We start from the raw sequence: 18,206 nt of genomic DNA, 5'->3' as shown, positions 1-18,206 counted from the left end.
GGGTTATGATACTGAACCAACGACAATCCTAAGTTGGATGTGAAGCCGTCCTGTGTGTGTTAGTCGTAAAGGTAGATTATTCGATAAAATCCCTTATAGCTCGTGATGGTATTGAAGGGGATGTCGGGATGTTGAATGGTATACACAACTCGTGGGGATGATGATACAAGTAAATGTGACACGTTGAACGAGCTTCAAGTATAGGTACAGTTTAAAGATGTACAACACAGGTAATGACGACGTTGAAGAGTGGAAGGAAAGATCGTCGCTCCACTTTTCGTCAATTAACAAGTTATCATTCCAAGATTGATAGTGTCCCAATTAAGTGGTAGCCACCACGATGCCGAAGAGACCACGGTAGAGCAGTGAAGGTGGTACAGGTGGATCTCGGTCGGTTGGGATAATTAAATCAAATGCCGGTCCGAAACGTGGGTAAAAGGGAAAAGTGATAGTTAGAGTGTTCTATGAGACAAAATCTATCATTCAACTTGTTCCGATACTTAACTAGTTCTTCTCCCTCTCTCTCTCTCTTTCTCTTCTTCTCTAATGCCTTCCCTCTTACTCTTCTTCCCCCACTTTGTCTTCTTCTCCGATCTCCTTCTTGCCTTCTCGCCTCTGGCTCTGGAGTAATTACAAAATGACGACAAAGTATTCCATCGGAAACATCGGACTATCGGTCAATTTTTAAATCCATCCGTATCTCTTTGCGTATCTCCCTCTCCTCTTACCCTTCAAATCAGAATCCCATACCCACGAGGTTCAGTCTGTGCGCTACGTCAAAGCGTTAAACCATACCGAAAATCTCTCAAATCTCCAAATGGAGTGAACGGGGTGGCGACGGAGCCAGAGGCCAGAGGGCTGATGATCGGAGGTATGACTCAACGTATTCCGGTCCTATCGCCGATTACCGAACATCGTCCCACGGCGGCCACGGCCCACGATCCCACGAACTCCCCCACCCGTCAGCTTTTACACGCTAAAGAAGGCTTCGGTACGGCCTAGGACCCAGCCGTACAGCCGTGAGCCGGTTTTCTCTTTCTTGGCGTAAAAAGATCTGAGACAAAGAGGAGAAAAAAGTGAGACATCGGAACAAATTACAATCAAGTGATCGGCTCGAAAAAACTTTACGGCTTATCCGGTTACCCGGTTCCTCTTTACGCCATTCTCAGATCCTCCGAGGCGGCCTGGGAAAAGAGAGAAGTGATTTGAAGATGAGAAAGAAAAGTAAGGAACAAGGAACAAGTAACCAAAACTTCTTATCAGCCAAAGAGAAAAAGTAAGAACCTTAAATCTTATCTTCTTCCTCTTCTTCTCCTCCCTCTTCTTATCTTGTCGTGGCTCTCACTTTCTCCGTACTTGCGTCTTCCCCATCTCTACTTTTGACCCTGAAATATAGGCTTGGCTCGATTCTTCGGAAGTGGAGGATTGGAGAAAGAACAAGTAATGGAAACTTCAGGGTTTTGAGGGTTTCTTGGATAATCGTCACATTCACTTTCTTTTCTCTCACACCTACGAGTACACGAGTAATGCCTCACAAGGGTATAGTGATCTAGTGAGGACGGAACGGACACGGTTCGGTCATCTTTCAACTTTTCACCCGCAATCCTCACTCCGCATTCCGCCTCCTCGTGTCCGACGCCTCGCTTCGGTTTACTGTATGTAAGGACCAGACGTCGGGATAGTCTGCGTCGATGAGCTATGACAATGAGGCCTTGTAGGGAACAAACCTAGTGATGTAGTGTATCGAAGAGATCTGTAAGATCGATGAGATGTATGTCAAATGATATAACTAGGAAAACACAAAATACATTCGACAAGACATTGCTGAGAAAAGACTACGTCTATATACTAAAAAGAGAGCGGAGTGATACCGATAAGAGCATGCGTAGTTTGGAATGAAGTCGAGGTAGAATAGGAGAGGAAGAGCGATGATAGTTACCGAGACGGAGATGTAAAAAAGGGTAGAGGTGTCAAATGAGTGGAACCAGGCGTAGTAGCCAACGGAGTAAGCCCGGACGCGGGAATGGAGACGGGGACGGGAATGGAAAAGAGTACGACTACAAGGTAAGGTACCCGTGGTACCGCGTGATCCTGACACTGTACATGTACGGGGTGTGACCGACCACTGGGAGACGGGCACGGAGACTATAGATCTTATAGAGTACAAAAAGGACTGAGAGCAAGTATGAGGAGGAGGTACTGTAGCTCGGTTGTTCGGGGCCAGTGGGGATTTGTCGTCATCCCATCTCATTCTGAGGAGTACGACTTCGATACATTTTGCGGGGTACCAATCGTTTGGATCTCAAGATCTGATGACGACTCTTCGACGTCGACAGTCTAGGGTTTGTCAAATGTCAATCAGCCTATTCGGTCTCGCTGAATTTGATCACATGAGAAGAAGTAAGACCTGAGGGACGGGGCAAAGGTCGAACAGCTCCAGGCTTCTTGTAGGTCTCGCTCGTACATCTCTACAGTACGAATACCGTCATGGGCTACGGCCCATTAGAACGGTTGGACCATGCGGTACATCCACTAGTAGAGTACGTCGCATGTCGCACTATCCGGCAAATGATCGACAGGCGATCGAACGATCGACGAGACATACGACGTCGTACGTCGTCCAACATTGGGAATCCCCAAGTCCCCTCGTTATTTCCTCTTCCGGCGACCCCCCAACCTTGTACATTGGGACCAGAGACAGAGACAGCCTCTACTACCATGACATCCAAACGAATGCATTTCTTCTATCTGTAACATCCTAAGATCATGTCAAGTTATAGCATAAACCATGAGATGACTTCTGTTCAAGACTTGATCACCTGATTGATAGTCAAGCGGGACTAAGCCGTAATTCTTTAGAACTGTGGATCAGGACATGATAAATAGAAGAGATGACGAAACTCACTTTAGACAGATCTCGTCCGAAGATACCCCGTTTCACCCAATCGAGCATGAGCAACATTCTCGTTCGCATAGACGTCTGTTCTGACCAGTAGATTCTACCTCATTAGGTATATCGCATGATTGATGAACAATACTCACGAGCGCCAGGCGTACATCGCTAACAGACCTCCAGCGAGGGACCAGCCGTCGTAGTCGAACACAGCGCTGGGTGTCAGTACCGCCAACAAAACCCCATCAGTTACTCGACGTAACAAGCAGCAAGCGAAGGACCTGGTCGACGAGGGATTTCACCGAAGGATGAGAAGGATAAGGAAAACGAGGTCTCACGAGTTGCCAATATACGCCAAAGTCCCAAGATGCCGGTACACGAATGGATCATAGAAAGCTTCATCGTCCAAATCAGGCATATCATTCTCTCTCAACACCTTGTATTGTCTTGCCAATTTTGAAAACTTCTTTCCCAAATATTTTCCTTGTTGACTGGCTACTTGAGCCGTCTAGCTCATCAGTACACTCCACAAATAGCTCAATGGGCTCACAGCGGGATACGACGTCATCTTCTGACTTAGGTGCTGGAACATCTCCGCCACTTCGTTCAACGACAAACGCTGATCTTGATCTTTATCAAACTCGTCAAACAACTCCCGTCTGTCCTCAGCTTTGCCCGTTTCTCACTGATGTTCGTCGAAGGACTCACAATCTCTCCAGGTTCTTCGATGCTAGGGGATATTTCTGTTTTATGTGTTTACTCATCTTCTGCCATTCATCAAAATCGCTTCTGGTCAGTGTTGCTACTCTTATCCTCTGTCAAGGACAATCAACTCACAGCGTTTCATCCTTGTTCTCATCAAATTTCTCCCATAGATCCATCAAATCATTCACAAGATTTGTATGTACGGTTGCAGCATCACCAACGGCATATACAGTACCCTTTGGAGCCCCTTGTACCCGGAGGAACGAGTCGACTTCTACGGCTTTTGAGTGGAACTGATTTGGAAGCAATTCGACCAGTCGGCGGGTGAACGGTTGCATCGCTGTTCATTGTCAATATTGAAATGACATCGTGCAGGAAGCTGACCAATTCCAGTACTCCACAGGACGAAACCAGCGGCAAGCTCTGCCTCCTCCGGTTTGGCTTCCTTATTCTTAGGATCCTTCAACGTCAATTTGACGCTGTTCGGCGTGACTTCTTGGACTCTGAGCTCGGTCAGTCTTCATGCAGTCTTCGGGGAGGATGACACGTACCTGGCATTGACTATGACGTTGACATCGCTGCGTTTGAATTTTTGTTCGGCGTATTGTGAGATCTTCTCGGCATAGGTGTTGAGGATATGGTCTTGACTCTGGACGACATGCACCTGTACCTCACTTTCAAGTAGCTTAGGGTACTGTCAATCAGTCTATGCTTCTCCCGCTGACATATTGACACGAGAAACAGAACGAAACTGACATATTTCAGCACATCTTCCGCCATCATATCTCTCAGCTCAGCCGCAAACTCCACTCCCGTAGGACCACCACCGCAGATGACGAAAGATAGGAGTCGTTTTCTATCTCTGGCGTGGTCGTAGGTAAGGAAGCCAATTCGAGATTTGCTGTCATGTCAGCTATAACGTGTATATAAGCTCGAAGGTTGATGATTGACTCATTACTCTCCGTCTTATGGCTTGGGCATCAGGTACAGTCTTGAGTTGAAAACAATGTTCTAACCCCTTCACTCCATGATCGTTACTTGTCGATCCCACCGCAATGATGAGTTTATCATCTGTCTTGTCAACGCAGAACGTGACCGCATCAGGGTTCGACTCACATGGCACATAACATCTTATAGTCCCCGTTCCCTGATCACTAGCAACCTCGACCTCTACCAATCGTTCGGCCATATCTAGATCAACGGCAGCTCCCATGAGATAATGACCTCTGACACGTGCGATTAGCTTGCGTATGGGTTCGACCAGAGACCGAGGCTCGACAGTACCGACACATGCAGAAGGAAGAAGAGGGGTGAAGGTGAAGTACGTTTGAGGGGAGATGAGTGTGACATTGTAAGCTGAGGGAGGAAGAGATTGTAACAGCGCCACGGCCTGCGAGTCAGCTTGCAACCGCCCTAGCCCAACTGAGTCGTCCCGTCAAATGGTCAGCAGAATCGACCTCCGAGGAAGGATGACGAGAAGGTGAGAACGACGTACACCCCATCCTCCGCCAATCACCACCAATTTCGGTTTATCTTTCATGGCACGTTTCGCATCGTCTTCTTCGTCATCAAGATTGACTTCGACTATCGGTAGATTCTTCTTTCCTCCCGTCCGTGGATGAAGAGATAGAGGATTACAAGGCACTCGGTCTACATGTCGTTCAGAATAAGTGGTAGCATCATGAAGAAGGATGACAGTGACCACTACCCCGATACCGAGTATGCTCGAAAGAGCCAGTCGAACGCAGAAAGATATGACCGGATGAGCCGAGCTGAAGTGACGTGAGAGGAATGTGATCTGTCGAATGGAATATGTCGAGCCTAAAGGTCCCAGAAGAGTTGGGGATAAAGCGATCTTTGTTTTGGTTGAGGAAACAAGAGGAGTACGGGGTGGTGGAGTGGATAGGAGTCTGATGTGATGAGGCAGAAGGATTCTTTGTAATCCACTCCGTCTCGGCTCGAATTGTCGTCGTAGTGAACCTGTGGGACGTTGGGAGAGCATGTTCCACATCTAACCTCTCCCGTTGCAGTTGGCCGTTGGGAGATGTACGACGAGATCGTGGCTACTACTGTACTGTATTGATATGAAGATGTGAGAAGAAGAGGGTAAAAGAGAGAGTCTTGCTGGACGACGTTCATCGACGTCACCGCTGAGCTCGGACCCACGCGCTCCATCTACCATCTCTTCAAATTCCATCATCATTTTAAGGCACAAAAATTCCCAAAATTGTCATACCACTAAGTAAGTAAGCCTTTTGGTATCGTTCTCACTTGCAACATATGAACTATCTCGCAGGACCATCTAGACTCCCTCTCATCGTTACCACAAGGGCTTGTACCTCATGCAATCGAGTACAGCAGCTTCGGAGACTGAGCTCTGTTGGACCATCGTCAAGGGAGGAAGACGGGTGGCAGACTGTTATCGGCTTGGAGATTCATGCTCAGCTCAAAACTGGCCGAAAGCTCTTCTCAAGTGAGACAGCTCTGTGTTCATGCTTGGCTTCGAGCTGATGATGGACAGATGCGAAGATATCTCATGATGATCCACCCAATACGCATGTAAAGCCGTTCGACCGAGCCTACCCCGGTTCTCTGCCCGTGAGTGACTTGTCACATCGGTGGCCGTGGGGATGTACTGACGGAAAGGTGTTGGATCCTGAGGCGATCAGACTGTCCCTATTGACGGCTCTAGCATTGGGATGTACCATAGTAAGTTCTCTACAAGTCATAGGTAGATTCAAACCTGAGAATAGAACCCCAGGTCGACGTTTGATAGGAAACATTACTTTTACCATGACATTCCCGCGTCGTACCAGATCACCCAGCATTATAGTAGGTCACCGTTCAAAAGATGACTCGGGCTGATGGGTAGATGCTCTGGCTAGAGGAGGCAGAATACGTTTGGACGAGATGGACGGGTTAGAACATCCCATAGAGGTGAAGATCGAGCAACTTCAAGTTGAGCAGGTGAGTGATATCACTTAGCTACCGCTTCTATCTCTGGTATCCTATATGGCGACCTTAGTCACCTATGTTACTGGATCCTAATTGTGAAACGACCAAAGTTCAATGCGCTGACGGAAGAGGACACTGCCAAAAGTCAGCTCATAGCTGGAAGACGAACCATTGATCTTAATAGAGCAGGGGTGGGTCTTATGGAAATTGTTACTGCCCCGGATATGAGGTTAGGTCCTCCAACCCTTGTCCTAGTTCTTCGAAGTTGATGGTACAGGAGTCCAAATCAAGCAGGAGCTTTTGTTCGAAAGCTCCAAAGTCTGCTCAGACGTGTGGGGTCGGGTGATGGGGACATGGAAAATGTCAGCTCCGCCTTGGATGTGCAAGCAAAGCTGACTCGTAGGGAAACCTAAGGGTGGACGCAAATATCTCTGTGAATCGTATTGGACAACCATTCGGGACACGATGTGAAATCAAGAATCTCAATTCTGTTCGGTTTCTTCAACAAGCTTTGGGTGAAGTTTACTGTTTGACCTCCCTGTTTAAACTCCCCCTCCTCCTCTTCCGTATCTCACCGCCTTTCTCCTTATGGGGAGTTTTAAGAGCATGATGAGATGACTGTTTCTGATGAGACCAGTGTCTGAGCGAAGACGACAGATAGAACACTATACCACGTCGTCTCAACCTTTGCAACAAGAAACTCGAGGGTTGGACGAAACCACAGGAGAGACGTATTCCCTGAGGAGTAAAGAAGATGCGGAGGATTATCGTTATATGCCTGACTCTAACCTACCCGCTATGATCATTCCACCTGTGAGTACGCCTTTTTCCCTTGTCTCTGGTTTCCTCTCTCCGATTCCGATATGAATCTTCAACCTATCAACCCTCTTCTCGCCTCTGTCCCCCTCCGTGGACCTTCCTCCAAGTAACGTCACCCATTAACCACAGCATAGCATAGGGGAGTATCACCTGAGAAAAACAAAGATTTTGTGTGAAAAACTAACTGAACAACAGTCATACATTCAACAACTCCAATCAACCCTACCAGAAATGCCATGGCAAACCATTTCTCGTCTCACTTCCACTTACAATATCTCTTCTCGTGATATTGCCACTCTGATAAATCTCGACGACCAACATTTCTCAGTCGTGAGATATTGGGAAGACGTAGTCTCTGGCGATAAGACATTAGGGAAGAAATCTATGAATTGGGTGGCACATGAACTCTTGGGACAATTAAAGAGGGTGGGGTTAGATTGGAATATCGATCGAATATCTCCGAAATTGATGAGAGAGGTCATACTTGCCGTCGAAGATGGTTCGATAACAGGTATGTTCTTCAACCCCTGCCTCCATTTCTCTATCCTTTCATATCCTATCTCTACTTCTTCGTGTCCTTCCATACCTGCTTTTCCTTCTTGTTTGCTTTTCTATTCCCTTCTTACTTGTTTTCCTCCCTACTTCCTTCTTTTGAAGCAAAAACAACATCACGTCGAAACACGGATATGAAGGTATTTTGAAGCAAAAACAACATCACGTCAAAACACGGATATGAAAGCATGACCAAACACTTCCATGAAGAGCTACAAGGAGCATTCGATATGAATAATAAACTTGGATAAAATTGATGAATAGGTACCACAGCGAAAACAATCATACGACATTGTATAACCTCCTCATCCCCTCAAACTTCCCTTAAAGATATTTTAGAGTATTTAGGTATGACATCACGTCCGGAAGAAAACCTAAGAGAATTATGTCAAGAAGCCATAAGAAGGTTACCGAAAGAATCGGAATTGATAAAGAGGGGAAATACGAAGATTATCACTCGGTTGATAGGGGAAGTGATGAAACTTTCTTCTGGACGGGCAGATGCGAAGCTAGCTAGGGAAGTTTTGGTAGATTTGTTGACAAAAGAGTAATGTTTGGTGTACTTGACAATCACGACATCATATAATGTTCTGGACAATCTATCCTTGCACTTGTTTTGTAGGCCACAGAATATATCCGATGCATGAGAATCTTATATAGGGGTTGAAGTTCAACGTGAGAAATGACGGCTCAAAATTTATTACGGTATCATGTACCAGTATCGTAGCAGTGGAGACTAAGGGGAGAGGGGGTGAGGGGGGGGGAAGATAGGAGATGTGAAAGGGAAGAATCAAGAACAATGATAGTTCTTCCAATAATCTTCATGATCCCCTTCTTCTCCAGCTTCTGACCAACGTTTGGATAAAGCTCTCATGACTTCTCCATGGGATGAACCTGGTAAAGCGGCTTTAGCTTGAGACATGTATGTCTTGAGGTATACTATGGTTCAGCTTCACAACTTCTTGCATTCCCTATACATTCACCCGATGGTGAGAACAAAATGGAAAACGTTGCTTTCGTAATCGTTTCGAAATATGATACATGGCGTATGGAAGTCAAATAACACATAGATGATCGCGGGGGAAGCTAGAGGACAGAAAGGACGTTCACTCAATGGGATGATACGGAATAGAAGGAATAGAAGGAATAAAAGGAATAGAGGGAATAGAAGGAATAGAGGGAATAGAAGGAATAGAAGGAATAGAAGGAATAGAAGGAATAGAAGGAATAGAAGGTTTGGACGTAACAGAAGGAATAGAAAGAATAGAAGTGATGGAAGGAATAGGAGGTTTGGACGTAACAGAAGGAATAGAAAGAATAGAAGTGACAGAAGGATTGAGAGGTAAAAAGATAAAAGCAATATACCTTGAAAAGGATTGGCTGATTTCGTTTGAAACATAGGTACCAATCGACATTTACATCTACCACAACGTTCTTTTTCCACGTCGATAGCTATTCCATCAGCTATCCTCTCATATTAATCTAGAAAGCATCTGACATTTAGAATGACGACGATATCTGATAATCAGCTTTAGTTGGGAATTAAGTAGGAGCAAACTTACATAGCTGTACATGATTCATTTGAACATTTCCATTCGTATTTGTATTCTATAACGTACGAATGTGTCGTCTACAAGTCAGCTCTTTTCTTCTTTTCTCTTCATAATTAGTTCCTTCCATAATATGTATCTTCAGTAACATTTCTTTCATGTCGGCTGCCAATATAGTCCAAATGATCCTGTACTCGTCCGGTTTCCATCCTATTTGCGAGCAATATCCTGAATCTCTATCGGACCGGTTTCCATCCTAGTTGCAAATACATGATAAAAGAGCCGATAACGAATAGACTTGATGAAAAACCAAGTCGATATCAGATAGGTAGGGATGAAATCAGTAACGAGTGAAAATTGAAAACTCACGGTGACTTCTATATCCGGTCTGGCTCGCATGACTCTTCTACCCCTTTTCGTCAGCTTGACCACAAAGGCAAATAAGAATAAGCAAACCAAGTTTTGAATACTTTTCCATGAGGGTTTTTATGATCATCGTTTATGATCCACGTGGCGACTTTTGTTCAGCTCTGGCATTTCCTCGACGTGAACAATGGTACTGACGATGACACATTTCATGAGCGACAGTGTTGAGTATCTGCTCTACGGGAGTCAGCTCAGTTCTCAGGGCACGACTGATATATATTGCTAGGTGAGTAGTTTAGAGATGAGAGGGAAGAGAAAGGGATGTTCTACCTTCACCAGTCAACACTTTCTCCGAAAGGGTGATCTTGTATTTCGATACCTTAGTACCATCCGCCAGTCTTTCGCTGGAGCGTTAGCTAACAAAGGGGGAATGAAAGAGCTAGCTGACCGAGTGGTATGTGCCTGCCCGGCAGTTTTCAGTAATCTTTTATTCCATTCTATTTGTGCGTCGGCACCATCTGGGCCCAAACGAGAATCAAAGACTTTCTTGTCTAATTCTTTGAACAGCTTGCGGGCTATGCCTTCTCTCTCTGACGGCCAAGCTCTACGTCCTGGTTTCTTGCTCGACTGTGACTCTGGCAAGTTGTGTTTTTTGGATTTAGGAGGGGTGTCGTCGATCGTCAAAGAAGAAAGATCGGGAAGGTCGACCTCGATGGTCTTTTTAGGAGGGGGAGAGTAGTATAAAATATCTTCGGTCTCATCTTCTTCACCTTCTTCCTCTTCTTTGACAGCCGAGTTGTATTCCAGGAACGAAGGAGGAACGTCATCATCAGAATCATCCACAAGATCGATCACTTCCCGCACAGGTCGTCGACTGGAACCACCCTTTCCTTTCCTTCTAGGTGGAGGAGATTCAAGTTCGTCGGAAGAAGAAGCATATTCTATCACATCGTCATCCACGATGAAGTCTCGTAATGACCCAAGACTTTCGTTCGGGTCATCGTCCAGATTTCCACAATCATCTGAGGCTGATTGGTCGATAAAGATGCTTTTGGCTGATCGTTTGGTTTTTCGTTTAGAGACTGGAGGTCGCGCTGGAGACGAGTGACGATCATTCTCAAAGTTACTTTCGTGTGATGACCTTTCTCGAGTGGAAGGGGGAAGCGAGTGTGATTGTTCGTCCTCAGCGTCCACTACGTTGAGCGCGCGATGTGATGGGGAGGAAGATGAAGGGATAGATGGTTCATCATCAGACTCGATGGTGCAGACTTCTGATGCTCGGGGTGGTGGGACATCCGAGTCGGAATGAAAAAGGTCGCTCAGTCGTGCTCCCCGTTTTTGTGGCTTCGTGGGAGGATCAGGTGACTCTGTGAGGTCGAGGACTGTTGGCCTTGAATGGGGTGGGGAAGCAGGTAAGAAGAGAGGTGTAGAAGGACGGGCAGGTGGTTTAGTGTCGATACAGGCGTCGGTTGTTGGACTAGGGGGATCGTTGGAGTTCGAGGTAAGACCATGTTCAAATTTGACCGGATCAAATTTCTCTTCGTGAAAAGGAATGATCTCGTCTTTTACAGTAATGGCGAGAGGGGGATGGGTTTCGTCCCGTATTCCGAGGTTCGACCTGAGCTGTCAGTGGGTATTTATACCTTACAGCGAGTACTGACAGTCCCGAGATCAAAGCTTTGGTATCATACCCATCGCATGGCTCTTTCTTGGGCTCTATGGGTATATCACCACCGATAGCGTCAGCCATAGCCAAAAGTCGCTTTGTGATGAGCTTGACATCCTCATCCTCCTGTTTCACTTTCCCATGTTGTTCCTTCTTCACAGGTGTAGGAACGAAACGTTTCCGAGGCGCCAGAGGTGTGGATGTAAGTTTTGAAAAGTCTAGACGACGTAAGCTCTGTCCATTTGAGATGTCAGGTTTGATATCTTCTGAAGACATGGTGTGCGGTTTGTACTGTGACAACAGTCGAGTGAGTGTGAGTCAAGAGAGTAGTTTGTCCTTTGAAGGAGCGAAATCAGTCGCGTCCCTGAGTGACCATTTGAAAATATTTTCTGACGATTTTATTCTGTTTTCTCCCGTGAATCTTCCCCTCCGCCCCCAAAGTACCGCCCTAAGTCCTAACTGTATAACTTACCGTACTGTACTCGTACTCGTACATCGTCATCAGTTTGAATGGTCAAGGACAAAACACCATGTCACAAGTCATAAACCCGCAAGATGCAGGTCCTTCAGCACCTCGACAATCTTCAAGAGTCAAAGTCAAATCTGAGCGTGCTATAGGTTTTGAACAAACCAATAAACTCTTCGCCCCTCGTAATAAGGAGGCGGAAAATGTTCAAGTTGAAATTGCCACTCCTCTCGTTAAGACTTCTCCAAAGGGGAAGAAGAAGACCAAGGTCAAAGGTAAGAGTACAAAGGTTCAAAAGAAAGATGTGGATGAACAAGTATTTTGTATTTGTCGTAAACCTTCAGGAGATGATGATGGTCCTATGATAGAATGTGATCAATGTAAAGATTGGTATGTTCTTTATTTCTCCCTTCCCATTTCTTCCCTCCTTCCCATTTTTCATACCTAAGCGAGTTTGCATGTCTTCTATGAATCAAGGCCGTCTTGAATAAGTTGATAAACATGACGTGGGAGATGGAGTGCTCTGAAGGCCGAAAAGATGAAAAGAACTGATCCTTTCAGGTTTCACTTCTCTTGCGTTGGACTAGACGACACCACAGCAACACAGATCGGTACGCACATCTTTCTTTCTCAACGTTACTTTGAAACCAATATGACAGTGACTTACGTTTGTCCCTCTTGTCAACAAGTCAAGGGGAAACATGTTCCATGTGAGTTTTATAATGTTGATTCTTATCATATACGATGTCGACGAGTGTTTGTGTTCGATATGTTCAGGTTTGTCAATGTCGTCAAATTCGAAGAGAGAAGGAAGAAGAGTATATATAGTCTTCTTTCGACTGTTTTTATTCTTTTCGATGTCATCATGTGCTGCTTGGACTGTGATCATTACACTGTTCTCGAGTGCATGTTGCAACTTGTCGCATTTGTCATATCGTCCATCGTCCACCACGTTCATCTTTCATTCCACACACACTTTCAATCTTATTACCTCTTTCACCTTTTGACTCGACTCCTCTTGTATGCTCCCTACTTTGTGTGCCAATATATTTTCAACTTAGTTTCAACCTCGTAATGTTGTACACAAGTGACCTTTCCCACAGCCATAGACTTTGTTGGGAAGACTGGGAAAACGACAAGCTGACAACCAGTCGGACATGAAACCATCTCTACCCCCACTTCAAACTCCGCCAAACAACCCAAGCCTCGCTCCATACCTACGAAAGTACGTCTCTTCTTATCCATATCTCCCTTTACCAGTCGCTGATTCTTCAGATACAAACCCGGTCAGACTCTCCAGTGTCCAGTCACAGTGCCTCGACTTCATCTGGAGGAGGATCCGAAGTTCACATATCTGAAGCCGATTCAGATTCAGAAGCGGATATCCAGTCACATCAACCCCCTCCAAACAAACGACCACGTATCTCTGCTATAAAGACTCCTTCTGTGGGAAAAGTAGTCAAACAGGCTGTTCAAAAACCTCGTCAATCTCCAACCGTACCCGTCTCACCTGTGGTGACCAGGAAACCATCTGCCTCGATACCACCTGGGGGATTACCACCTGCGAGGAAGTTCGTAGTGGATAAACTTGCTAGTGTCGTTAAAGGCTTGTTCGAAGGATGGGACGATCTGGCTGTTGGAAAGTATTCTGCCGAGTTGGAGAAGGCTATATTTGATGGGTTCAAAGAGGTCAAAGATGGGAAAGAAGTTGCTGGGGTGAGGTACAAGTGAGTCTTCTCGTTTTCTTCTTCGAGATTGATCCACCTTTTCATTGACATTACCATACCCCGTGTTTTTTCTTCTTCCTGTTGATCTCATGACAATGACATTCCCCATGGGAATTTTCTCAGCCGCGCGATGTCAAGATGGGTACTGGGACCGATGCTGACACGGTCAGAGCTCAATTCAACCTTCTATCCTCATCCTTACCCAAAGCCCGTCCCGACCTACTACAATCAATAACCTCAGGTGTCCTCACCTCTATACAAGTGGCAAACCTCACCTCTGCCGATTTAGCCTCTGAGGAACGTCTAGCAGAGATTCAAAGAGCCAAAGAAACGGCCCTCGCTCAAACTGTTAAATCTAGGTCGACGGAAGAACCTTCCGCCATTCGATTCGGTCGAGATGGATTCGAGAAAGCTGAGGATACTCATGAGAAAGAAATGACGGTTTTGGCAGAACAGGAAAAAGCCGAGAGAAGAAGAGAGAGTCTGAATTTGAATGCAGAGAAATCAGATAATGTTAATGATAACCTTGGTGGAAATAATTCCATTTTAGATGATCATGAGAATCATCATCATCATATCGGTTCCATTGTTGTCTCTGCTATGACAGTTACTCCAGTTGATACATCTGCTTTGAGAAGATCAGAATCAACGGATAATGCACCATTGCCTTCTCCGTCATTGACGAAAGGACCTGTGATCACTTCTGCTTGGGGTGGTGGGGAGGGGATTGAAGAGAAGATGAATGTTGATTTGGGATTAGGGACGCAGGAACAAGAATTAGATTTGAGTGATATTATACCGACGACGGAAGAACCTTTGGATTTGAAAGCACAGGAAGAGTTGGTAGCTTTTGAAGCTTTACCTGTTGTTTGGAGAGGAGGGGTGAGTGAGGAATTTCCTTTTCAGTTCACCCATCAATTGACTTGTTCAACATATATCCATATATCCTCCTCTTGACCCGTTTTCGAGCCAAGAAATTTATCCTCATCATGTTTGTCAACTTTCCTCGTATCCCCTGACTTTTCATCGTCGTGATCATGGAAGAAATCATAGGGGGAATTTAGTGATCATGGAAGAATTCATAAGAGGGAGTTAGAAATCTCACATGTCAGGGGGTCCTGTCATAAGACAGACATTCAGAGGTAAGAGGGAACAAGGCTGATTAGACAGTTAATAAACCCCGCAGCTCCATCAGATCATATCCCGCCTATGCAAACACGTCTCATCTGTACACATCCAAATCCTATAGACTGGCGTATCATGTTACCCCATGACCCGATCGCTATCACAGGACGAGTCCCTACTTCCAGCTCGTTGAAGTTTCTCAGTGATTCAAGACTTTCACCTGGGAAAGAACTCTTGACTGTCGCTTTTACTCTGGATCCGAGTGCTTCGGAAGAACAGATCAAGACGTGGACGGAATTGGTTGAATATCATATCAATCGGGAGTGAGTATTAGAACTGTTTATCATACCAACTTCCTTCACCCTCTCATCTTTCTGTATTTTTCACGTCTTCAACGAATTCCGCTGTAAGCGTTGTACATAGCCGTTGTGAGATCGTATGATTTTCCAAAACTAGTATATCTCGTCGACTTTATGAGTCTTCGTGTGGTGCTAGTCACGAGGTTATTTGAAGAGACAAAGGTTGAATGCTGACCCACCAGCCGACATGCCATTTACCTTCCATATGGTAATCATCCTCCTCCCAAAGCCGCCAAAGAACTTTACCTCATCCCACTCCGTCCGTCAGATCCTTCACCAGAAGTGACCGATTTGATAGAGGGATATAATTTACCTCGCGAACGAAGAGAATCAATGTTCCTTGGTGTTTTCGTAGCCAACAAAGAGATTCCAACTCATCTTTCACCTTCTCAAACCAATTTCACCCCTGTTCCATCGATACCATCTCTCAATAACACTTCATCCAACTCGCCGTATGGTATCACACCTAATCCTCCGTCGATACCACCAGGACATCCGACATACATTTCTCAGCCTTTTGGAGGGATAGACGTGGGGAACGTACCTCAAAATCAAGTAGCTCCTCCTATGGGACCTTTACAGAACGCTCAGCTTCAAGCACTTATGGCAAGTTTGAATCCTGGTATTCTCACTGGGGTACCGAATACTGGAGGTTTATCGACTGTTGGCGGTGTACCAGGTACTTCGGTTGTTCCAGCTGTTCCAGGTTTATCAGGTATCGGTGGTATAGTTGGCGTTGGCGGTATAGGGGTTCCAGGAGTGGGAGCAGGTTTATCACCTTCTCAAGCACCAGGACAAGGGATGTTGCCTCCTCCAATTCCTCCAACTTCATACGGTCACTCTTACGGTTATCAATCTCCTCTTGATCAATACGCACGTCCACCGCTGATGGGTATGAACCAACAAGGACAGATGGGACAGAGATCTCGTGGTGGATGGGAAAATCGTGGAGCAGGTCCGAGACCAAGAGACAGTGGGTGGGCATCCAGAGGTAGGGGGGCAGGGAGAGGATGAGTTTTCATTTGGGGACAAGCGAGGCTTATAGCGATGATATATGAATTATAGTCAAGGTGTGATGTTATGTATTCTTCTCTTGCTCGTTCTGATAGCCACGCTGGTAGTCATCTCGTTGTCACTAAATGTCTTCTGGTCTAGATGTTCTAAGTAACTCTGACTACTGTAAGTATGGTGATAGAGAGTGCTAGGTACTACTTGGTACATATGTCGCTTGGGGGAAATTGAGCTTTTACTTTTATATGCGGGATAAATTGAAAAGAAACAACCGAAATAAAAACCGAGTTTGTGGCTGGTTACCTCACCCTCTGCTATCACTCTTCCAAAACTGCATCACCCGCACCTATCCATCCTCTCTCACTTAATCCCCTAATAACTAGTATCAAAGTGTCTAACCCATCCGTACCCTCGTCGTCGGTGTTGAGCCCACCGTCACGAAATTTACTCGCTTCGCTCAGCGGGATATTCTCTCCTAACAAGCCGAAATCTACTTCGGTGGCTCCTCCCCCCGAACCAGAACCTGCACCCGCTCAGGCGGATAAAGACGTTGACGAGATAGAAGTAGAGGGAGAAAGTGTCGTAACGATTCAACAGGAGATAGAAACAGAGGTAGAAAAAGATTTAGAAGTAGAGAAAGAGAAAGAAAAGGACGAAATGGTAGCCAAGAGTAAAGATCCTAAAGAAGATGAAGTGATGGAAGAACATGTCGCTGAAGAGGAAGTTCAAGAGGTTGGGAATGGAGAAGAAGATGAAGATGAAGATGAAGAGGTGGAAGAATATGAAGTACAAGCTATTTTGGATCATAAACAATCTAAAGTGAGTCGGATGTTGTGTACAATGATGTTGGCTGATGCAGGTTTTTTCTTCCACATTTGATGTTTCACCCTGTCTCTCTTCTTTCCCTTTTTTCCATTCCTCTGCAAACACCCTATATCCACGGCTATGACATTATCTTCCAACTTCTGGTCATTTGTCGATTGACTCATATTGACACTCCGACTGGGCGGTATCTATCGTTTGGGAAAACAGGGTAAATTTGAGTGTGAGTAGATTGATCGTAGGTTTATTGATGGATATTGATTGCAGATCTCGTCGCGTGGAAAGGTTATGGTCCCGAACACAATACCTGGGAGCCTGAACAAAATGTGTACGTCACAGCCCATCTCATGTCACTCCTTCACTCAATCACTACGTTTGGATCCTCTACTCATTTCGCTCTTCGTGATATCCCTACATGATCTTCTACCTTCTAAGACAAAGAAAGACGGCCCATTTTAAGATGTTACGAACCTCACCTGCTGTACACTTCTGATCTCAGCTCCCACGCAGACGGTATCGTCAAAGCATATTGGGAAACCCGCCCAAAGACCATCGAAAAGGTCAAGAAACGCAGTCGTCAATCGAGCACCCCTGTCAAGATGGACAAAAAACCTCGTACTTCCAAGTCAGCCAATGGCAGCTCGCGTCGTAAACCCATCTCTGTCGACGAGGACGATGTCGGTCCGGATTGGGAAGAGACCCACGTAGATGCGGTTGATAAATATGAAGATGTGAGAGACTGGGAAGAATTGGTGTCGACTGTTGACACGATCGAGAGGGGTGAAGGAGGGACTTTGCTCGTTTACATGACAATGTGCGTGTCGATTTTTCCTTTTCCACGAATCTCCGTTCGATCAGAACCCAATTTGCGGTATTAGCATTACGAAAGGTGTAAGGGGATTGGTCGACTCCTCCGCCCGGTTGGCCGCACGCATGAGGAAGTTGGTAGCGAGACGACTGATGACAAGGACTGGTGGAGAGAAAGTGGCTCAAAGCACTGAAATTGCGTACAAGCGTTGTCCTCTGAAAGTGAGTGCTCATGATTGTTTCTTGTGCTCGAAGCCAGGGCTGATGATCAGATTCTCAAGTTTTACGAGGCACACCTCAAGTGAGTTTGACTGTCGTGTCCCACCGCTCTGGGTCAGCGCTGATGTGCAGATGGAAGTTGTCTGACTAATTTTACCAAGACC

General features: G+C 45.7%; 4 protein-coding genes across 4 annotated transcripts; 1 reads left to right on the top strand and 3 right to left on the bottom strand.

The window, feature by feature from the left end:
• Window positions 1–2,855: 2,855 nt before the first annotated feature.
• TREMEDRAFT_71992 (uncharacterized protein) lies at window positions 2,856–6,426 on the bottom strand (the record flags this gene model as incomplete). The annotated part of the gene is made up of 14 exons (XM_007005875.1): window positions 2,856–2,861; window positions 2,906–2,999; window positions 3,043–3,108; window positions 3,232–3,401; window positions 3,444–3,552; window positions 3,602–3,679; window positions 3,731–3,938; window positions 3,983–4,101; window positions 4,150–4,292; window positions 4,355–4,458; window positions 4,550–4,669; window positions 4,715–4,988; window positions 5,094–5,370; window positions 6,239–6,426. The coding sequence occupies 14 exons, from the start codon at window positions 6,424–6,426 to the stop codon at window positions 2,856–2,858; spliced, it is 1,956 nt and encodes a 651-aa protein (XP_007005937.1).
• Window positions 6,427–8,714: 2,288 nt separating this feature from the next.
• On the bottom strand, window positions 8,715–11,782 carry TREMEDRAFT_63589 (uncharacterized protein; the record flags this gene model as incomplete). The annotated part of the gene is made up of 10 exons (XM_007005776.1): window positions 8,715–8,863; window positions 9,290–9,376; window positions 9,423–9,442; window positions 9,487–9,554; window positions 9,844–9,897; window positions 9,945–9,991; window positions 10,039–10,077; window positions 10,171–10,244; window positions 10,289–11,458; window positions 11,502–11,782. 10 exons carry the CDS (start codon window positions 11,780–11,782, stop codon window positions 8,715–8,717), a joined length of 1,989 nt encoding a protein of 662 aa, XP_007005838.1.
• Window positions 11,783–15,418: 3,636 nt separating this feature from the next.
• On the bottom strand, window positions 15,419–16,288 carry TREMEDRAFT_71991 (uncharacterized protein). The gene has a single exon (XM_007005874.1). It carries the CDS (start codon window positions 16,166–16,168, stop codon window positions 15,812–15,814), a length of 357 nt encoding a protein of 118 aa, XP_007005936.1. The 5' UTR covers window positions 16,169–16,288; the 3' UTR covers window positions 15,419–15,811.
• A 563-nt stretch (window positions 16,289–16,851) lies between these two features.
• TREMEDRAFT_69362 (uncharacterized protein) lies at window positions 16,852–18,128 on the top strand (the record flags this gene model as incomplete). The annotated part of the gene is made up of 5 exons (XM_007005873.1): window positions 16,852–17,017; window positions 17,284–17,344; window positions 17,516–17,830; window positions 17,985–18,045; window positions 18,096–18,128. 5 exons carry the CDS (start codon window positions 16,852–16,854, stop codon window positions 18,126–18,128), a joined length of 636 nt encoding a protein of 211 aa, XP_007005935.1.
• Between the last annotated feature and the right edge of the window lie 78 nt (window positions 18,129–18,206).

Source organism: Tremella mesenterica, assembly GCF_000271645.1.
Source record: "Tremella mesenterica DSM 1558 unplaced genomic scaffold TREMEscaffold_8, whole genome shotgun sequence".
Classification (NCBI taxonomy): Eukaryota; Fungi; Basidiomycota; class Tremellomycetes; order Tremellales; family Tremellaceae; genus Tremella; species Tremella mesenterica.
This window is presented reverse-complemented; position numbering and strand designations above follow the sequence as displayed.